General features: G+C 37.6%; 1 protein-coding gene across 1 annotated transcript; it reads right to left on the minus strand.

The window, feature by feature from the left end:
• Positions 1 to 447: 447 nt before the first annotated feature.
• Positions 448 to 6,748, minus strand: GNG5 (guanine nucleotide binding protein (G protein), gamma 5). The gene is made up of 3 exons (XM_010860501.1): positions 6,734 to 6,748; positions 4,246 to 4,453; positions 448 to 668 (listed from the first exon to the last, which is right to left on the minus strand). Exons 1-2 carry the CDS (start codon positions 6,746 to 6,748, stop codon positions 4,265 to 4,267), a joined length of 204 nt encoding a protein of 67 aa, XP_010858803.1. The 3' UTR covers positions 448 to 668; positions 4,246 to 4,264.
• Between the last annotated feature and the right edge of the window lie 1,344 nt (positions 6,749 to 8,092).

Raw genomic sequence — 8,092 nt, forward strand, 5'->3', positions numbered from 1 at the left:
AGGACTTAGAACAAAAGTTACAAATTACTGATGCTTACTTTTTTGGTTCCTTTTTTCCTTGGTACTTCTTTACCTCATTACATTGTACTCTAGGGCTCCATTCAGGAATTAACTCAGGCTCTGAAATTTTTCTCACATCTTAAAATGGAATTATGTCTAGTCTTTACTATCCTTATTAGGAGAGCCACCTAATATGAAGTAACACCCAACAAAGGAGTTTATTAAAAAGTTAACCATGTAAATAACTCATGAACAGAAACTAGTATTATTAGCAGCCTTCTCCTGACCTTAAAAAAATAACTTTGCAGTCTTTAATTCTCTAGTAATCTTGTAAATACATGGCATAAAGTTATGAGATGAATGGTTAGAACACTAAAAATTTAACCACTTAAAAGTATGATGGGGAAATTTTCATTTTTTAAGTGTTCAAAACAAATTAATACATAAAACTTTTATACTAAGTATTTTATTGTATGTTGCCATCAGTGTATATAAAATAATTACCCTTGTGAAACAGAAAATTATGAATATTCAGAGAGGTAGACATTAAGGACTGACAAAAGAAGAAGTTTGTATAGTATGGCACGTTACAGAGAGGCTTTTGTACAGGCTTCAAATTTAGCTTTCCTTTGAATATTCACTGGTTTATGAAACGTGGTTTGGAAAACCTGAAAAGGAAAAAGGGAAAAAGGGAATTAGGGTAAAGTATCATAAGAACAATAGCTTTTTTTTTATGAGTACCAGTACATCTTACAGTACATCACTTTTAGGGTATTTATTTGAATGTCAACTTATAAAGTGCTTTCAATTAAACTGAGCCTGTTTTTTTTTTTTCCTTAAAAAAAAAAAAAAAAAAGACATCCCAGTTGGTTTTTTTTGGTGGGGTAGGGGGGAGCAGTGGATAGGAAATGAGAAACCGGATAGAACATGCCTGAATGAAAGGACCTAAAGAGTAACTTACCAATACATCAAAAAAAAAAAACACTCTGGGGATTCTAATTTTTAAAAAGGTTAATATAAAAATCTCTTACGATGGGAGGTATCTGAATACCTCTAGAAAATGAGCAACAACTGAAAACAGCAAGATGCAGTCACTTCTATATACCCACATAAATCTATACACAAAAATATACACACAGATATTGACTATAGCAGGAGAAGGAAGTGGCAACCTACTCCAGTATTTTGCCTGGAGAATCCCAGGGACAGGAACCTGGTGGGCTGCCGTCTATGGGGTCACACAGAGTTGGACATGATTGAAGCGACACAGCAGCAGCAGCAGTGTTTTAATAGCAAAGAACTGCAAATAGCCTAAATGCAACTCAATAGGACAATGAATAAATAAGGTTTATAAACATGATGGAATACAACAATTAAAATGACTAAACAATCTGTGGATTAACACAAATCTCAAAAATAATGCACTAATAATTATTCCTTAAAAAATAACAGCTGGGTTTTAGAACTATAAAACAATAAATACACAGGCATAACAATGCCAGAGTAGGTTATTTATATGGAAAGGTAGAAAAAGTATCTTTTACTTCTTTATAAACATTAAAGGTTGGGAATTCCCTTGTGGTCCAATAGTTAGGACTCTGGTCTTTCACTACCAAGGGACCAGGTTCACTCCCTGGCTGAGGAACTAAGATCCCATAAGCTGCACAGCTTAGAACTAACAAGGTAAACCATTTAGTTCAGACAGTAGATAATTGGTTTTTTATACTGATTTAAAATTTTGTTACTTCATTACAAAAAGTTTAATAAGCATAAACAGAATCAGTGGTGAAAATGTTTAACCTCAAGTTTTGCAAATTACAAAACCGAGATAGGCAGGAAATAGTAGCAAACAATCTCAGATCTGTTTGGCAGGGGCCCAGCCAGAAGTACTCTTAAGCTCCAGGTGGAAGAGCAAAGTTTAATTTGGCAATATTTTCAAGGTTATTAAATTTTAAATGTCATTTCTTACTGAATAACTTTACTTCCAGAAGTTTATTTTAAAGAAATGGGTAGAGTATACTTATAGGTACCAAGATGTTCACCTCAGTGTAGCCTCAAATTTGGAAACCTCAATATTTGATGAAGTATAATTTAAGTTATGGTACAACCACAGAAAAATCTCATTTACAAAAACTATTAAATGAGAGCACCAAAGCCTAAGCACCAGACCACCAGGGAATTTACAGACTATTAAATGAAACAAAATTCAACTTCAAAAAAAACAAAACTACATACTATAATCACTTTTCAATGATTTTTATTTTTTTTATCTTTAAAGGAAACATCTGTTAACAGTGGTTATTTCTAGGTGTGCAAATCATGGTAACTTCTATTTTAATACTTTGGACTATTTGTTGCTAAAATATCTATGCTTTAAATTACACATGTATTTTTAAAAGTTATCAGTGTGAAGACTTAAATACAGATTTAAATATAGATGTTTTGCATCCATGCCACTCAGTGTGCCAAGGACCACCAACATCAGTATAATATCCCAGACCTATTGTTTTAGAATCTGTTTTTAACACAGTGATTTGTAGCTACATTCAAGTTTGAGAAGGAATGCTTTTACATCCAAATACTTTTCCTAGCCAAAAGTGCTTCAAATCATAATATTCATAAACCTGTGGGTTTTATTATACTGCCAGGATTAATAGCCATTATTTTACTTTGAAATCAGGATTCTTATCCCAACCAGAGTCAAGTTAATTAGGCACTGATCTGTATTCTATGAAATGAAACTGAACAGCCAGTTAAGAAGCCACACTTACCAGTATTTTAAATTAAAATAAACTTACGAAGAAAATACAAGAGGAACCATAACAATATTGGAATTTCTCAAAATTGCCAGAAGCAAAAAAACTTTTTAACTATTAAATATGAAGGTGCTTGAATGTTGAATTACTTCTTTAAACTCAAAGGTGTTTTTTTTTCCCTCTGTGTTTGGAACCTTAACCAATTCAACCAATCTACTAGAGACATGTTTTTACTTATACAGACTTCCTGGACACTCCCAAGTCTGCTGCTGCTGCTGCTAAGTCGCTTCAGTCATGTCCGACTTTGTGCGACCCCATAGACAGCAGCCCACCAGGCTCCCCCATCCCTGGGATTCTCCATGCAAGAACACTGGAGTGGGTTGCCATTTCCTTCTCCAGTGCATCAAAGTGAAAAGTGAAAGTGAAGTCGCTCAGTCGTGTCCGACTCTTCGTGACCCCATGGACTGCAGCCTACTAAGCTCCTCCGTCCATGGGATTCTCCAGGCAAGAGTACTGGAGTGGGGTGCCATTGCCTTCTCCGACTCCCAAGTCTACTAAATTTAATTAGGGAGGGCACAACTATGCAACATGGTATTTTAGGAACCAGCTTCTGCACTGTGAGGAGTCAGAATATTTGCAGAGGGTGTGCAACATATACAGAGTTTTCTTTATAACAAGTAAATGCTCTGACTAAAGTCCTATGACTTCATGAAGGCAGTACCGTTAGATTCCATTTTCAATTAACCACACACCATGTTGTCTGGCCACCTCTCTTGTGGATTAACATTATACATTTTTGGACACATTGGCATCTGTTCTGCAAGGTACAGGTTAACATATAGAAGTATGCTTTAAACCCACCCTAATTTTATTTTCTTAATCCTCTGAAAACCAACCCACTGTCTCCCACCATAAACTTATATACTTCATTTCCCTCTCATGTAATCTTTACCTAAAAAGAATAAAGTTAAAACCTTTTGTCTCCAACTCCAAATGCTTACACTATGTCAGCTTATGCAGCTATCTCCTCTGTTGGCACTCACTACTTCAATTCTTTTCTATGCTATTCTAGTAGATCATAATTAATCCAAATCCAATGACAATATTTTAAAAGTCACCACCATGAACACAGTAGATTTCTTTAAATGTCTTAATATTTTCTAGGTACAAAAAAATTAGTATTTGGGAACACCAAAGTACACCATTAGGCAATACTATAAAGGGTAACATGGCTTATCACAATAGTGAAATTTTCTAGGAACCCCTATATCCTCTTATGGTTATTAAATTCTCTACTTAACCCTCTGATAAAATAGAAACAACTAGTCTTCATGACTACTAAATCAGCGAATTTCATCTATCTTCACAAAACAAAAAAGACTGGAAAATCCAAGTGCAAAACAAAAGTATGCTAAGACCCTGCTCAACTTATAAAGTGCTACAAAGAAAGAAACCTGACTAGTTATCCCTACTAATTAAGGAAACTTACCTTGTCAAGATTCGTCTTACTACAAAAAGGAACAGACTTTCTGGGGCCTGAAGGGATTTGTACTTGAAGATACTCCAGTCAGCAGAGGGTCATGTTGAGCATTCTGCAGACAGAACTGTTTCAAATCTGCAGCTGCCTGGGAAACCTGTATATAACAAGCAGTGGGGGAAAAGGGTAGGAGGTGATGACAATGTTTTAATTGAAGTTTCTCAAATCTTTAATAAAAATATCTTCCAATAAACTTAAAAAATATATACACTAATTGAAGATCAACAGTCGTACTGTTGTTTGGTGGCTAAATTGTGTCTGACTAAATCATGTCTGACTTTTGCGACCCCATCAACTGTAGCCCACCAGGCTCCTCTGTCCATGTCCAGGCAAGAATATTGGACTGGGTTGCCATTTCCTTCTCCAAGGGATCTTCCCGACCCAGGGATCAAACCTGCATCTCCTGCTTGGCAAGTGGATTCTCTGCCACTGAGCCACCAGGAAGCTCATCAACAGTCATATACTGTCAACATACACATATGTTTGATATACAGTCATATACAGTCAAAACACTCCATGTAAATAAAACAAGCACAAACAGTACAACTCCGTTTTATCTGCAAAGCATAGCACATCTTGCTAGTTTACTAATAAACAGGATGTTCTAGTGTAACCATGAAGGTACTCAAAATTTTTTTTATTAAAAGCAGTACACAGGATATTATAGGATAAAGATAAATTAAAATGCTAGTAAACTATCACTCTATCTTGAAAGCAGTATACTGAGAAAATGCTGTAAGTGTCTTGGTATTGCATACCATCAGCTGTTCTATGTTATAAAATTGGACAATGACAGTTTCTGCTCAGTGACATGTGACTCAAAGGCTGATTATTAGCAAACTTCAGTTTAAGAACTTTATTGAGCAGCCTGCCTTTAAGAAACTGTTTGCCTTAAATGTGACTTAATAAATTCATATATATACAAAACCATTCAAACATGACTTACAGAACTTCTGTGGTTTCACAGTTAAAACAACTTTATACCAACTTCAACATCTACTATTTGTATATATTCTGTTAAGGAGTGGTGCAGGACACCAAAACAATAAACTGAATAGTTCAGATATATAACATGAATGACTAAAGGATGCCTCATTTATAGTATCCTAACTCTTGAATTGTGGTTTAGGAAGATGGGGAAGGCAATCCTTTATTGTATTCTGTTTTAACTATCCACAAGAAGGATAAGAACAGGTGTCCAGTCTGGCTGGGTAATATTTAGCCTCTGAAAGGGAGCTAAGGGCATCACAAGTAAGGGCATCACAAGTGCTCTCTATACAAACAATTTCTGCAGATGACAGCTTCTGGTAAACAGATCCATCACCATGAGATGAATCTAAACTCTTCTTGGAATCTACTTATATGTTTGGTTTCTACACCAGCCCAGGATAAAGAGTTTGATGAATTTATTTAGCAACTGTGTAAGTAGTTTAGGGTTCCAAGTACTACAAGAAATGGGCACCCTGCTCCCCCTCAAGGGTGTAGCTCCAGTGGGGGAAGGGTGGTATCATTTTTCACTATCTTAAAACATGGTTTCATTCATTCACATTAACCAACAGTGAAGAATCTACTGCGCTTCCCCTGTGGCTCAGCGGTAAAGAACCCGCATGTCAATGCAGGAGATATATAAGAGATGTGGGTTTGATCCCTGAGTCTGGAAAGATTCCCTGGAGAAGGGCATGGCAACCCACTCAGTATTCTTGCTGGGAAAATCCCATGGACAGAGGAGTCTTGTGGGCTGTAGCCCATAGGGTCACAAAGGGTTGTGAGTTTACGCTAAGGACGTGACTGAGCATAAACATGATAAAGAATCTGTTAATTTTCTGCCAAAAATGTAGGCAGACTCCAACTTAAAAACTTCTCATCACTTCTATGTGCCAAATATAATTCTAGGCCCTGAGAATATGTAAGAACAACCAGGTCCCTGTTACAGAGCTAACAGTTCAGATGAAGAGAGACAAGATGATCTGCAGAAAAAAAAAATAGTTTGTTAGATCAGGACCTGTGGCAAAGTGTTTTCAAGGAGGTGACATTTAAATTGAGATCTCAGTGACAAGAGATCCAGCCAAGGAACCAGCAGTGAGAAAATAACCAGCGAGAATTCCAATCAATGGGAAGAGTGGAGACGAAGGCTTAAAACTCAAACAAACTGCTAGGTCCTAAGGCACTCTAATAATAACCATCAGAGAGGCTGAAACCCTATAATCCTGGCATAATTATCAGTGCCCTCTCTCACTCTAAAAACTGCCCTGGGTTGGGAACAAAGTGTATGGTCACCAACCTGGGGAAGTTTGTCAAGCATTTGTCATAATTTCTATCAACTACTCAAACAAAGGCTTTTTAAAAATAAACTCGTGCTAATTCAAAAGTAAAATGTCACTACAAAAGCATCTATAAAAGTCATGGGTAAAACAGAAGCACAAAATGAAATCTAACTCACCACATTTTGCAACATGTCCAAAAAAAAGTTCATTTAAATTCCTCCAAGGTGAGGTGCTTTCCTCCTTGCTACACACAGCCCTGGCATTTAGACTTGAGATTTCTATAACCAAACCCTGGTGATGGCTTTAATGATTCCAACCAAAACCTTTCGTACTGGAGGAAGGCACCTCGCTGGAGAGTTATTCCAGGGGCTAGGGTTTTTAAGGTAAAGCCCTCAGAGTACACTCATTTTCTTTGGAGACTGGAACTAAATACCCCTACTTAACACTTCTGCTTTCAATAAGCCTTTTTTTGGTGGCCCTTCCCATTTTTTTCCTTTCTTGGGCCACTCCAACCTAAGATGAAGGCACACCTGAATAATAACAATGATTTCAGAGTTAAATCCAGGCAAGGCTCACCATTAATCACTGGGATGAGGTAAGAATCTGGAAATTAGAGAAATGGATTCAACACAGCAATGGAGATTATAGCACTTTAAGGACAGGAAGGGAGGGGAATCCCATCCCAAGACTGATGGGAATTTCCCTTCCCTCCAGCGATGACCACAACTGGGTAAACTAGGTTCCTGGCATTTCTACATAAGGAAATAGGTAAAGGGAGAGCGTCTTACAACACAAAACACTTCAGGGGGAAGTAAAAACTAGTGTGATGAGTAAAGAACCAAATCATCTTGGAAACTGGCTGTTTCTTTCAACAGAGTGCATGGTTTATATTCTTCCCTGTTTCTTTTCTAATTACAGTGTTTCACATGTAAACTGAGTGCACCAGAAAGAAGCCAATCCACGCAGGATTTAAAAAATCAAGAAACCTGAATAGCACTTAACGTCAGCTTGTCATATCAACACACACACACACGACTTTTTCCCCAAAGTAAAAACCCCAGGACAAGGTCAATGCTACTAACCAGACGCCAAAATAAATAACACTGGTCCACCCTAATTACTTTTTCGAGTATGCAGACCAGGAGATATGCCCAAGGTCAGATCACAGCAAAGTGCAAAACAGATATGAAATGCACGCTTTGTCCGAGGTTGCGCAGGGCACCAGTGGTAATCTTAGACACTGTAAACGTTTCCAAAACAGGCTTCTTTAACCTACAATTAAAGTTATGCAAGAATTCGTTTTCAAGTGTGTGTTCGGTGAATAAGTGGAGCTGGAAGTAAAACTCGACTACTAAAGGGAGTGGATTGGGGAAAGTTCTGACATGAAAAAATACTTCTGTTCTGAATCAAAAGGCGGATAAAACTCCGTCCGGTGACCAAGAAACGGGGGAAACGGTCGCAAGGGCCGGGAAGGGCGCTGGCGGAGGCGCAGCTCTTGGGGAGCCCTGCCGCGGAGTCACTGCCGAGGGAGGGAG

This window comes from Bison bison, unplaced genomic scaffold (genome assembly GCF_000754665.1).
Source record: "Bison bison bison isolate TAMUID 2011002044 unplaced genomic scaffold, Bison_UMD1.0 scf7180017864466, whole genome shotgun sequence".
Lineage (NCBI taxonomy): Eukaryota > Metazoa > Chordata > Mammalia > Artiodactyla > Bovidae > Bison > Bison bison.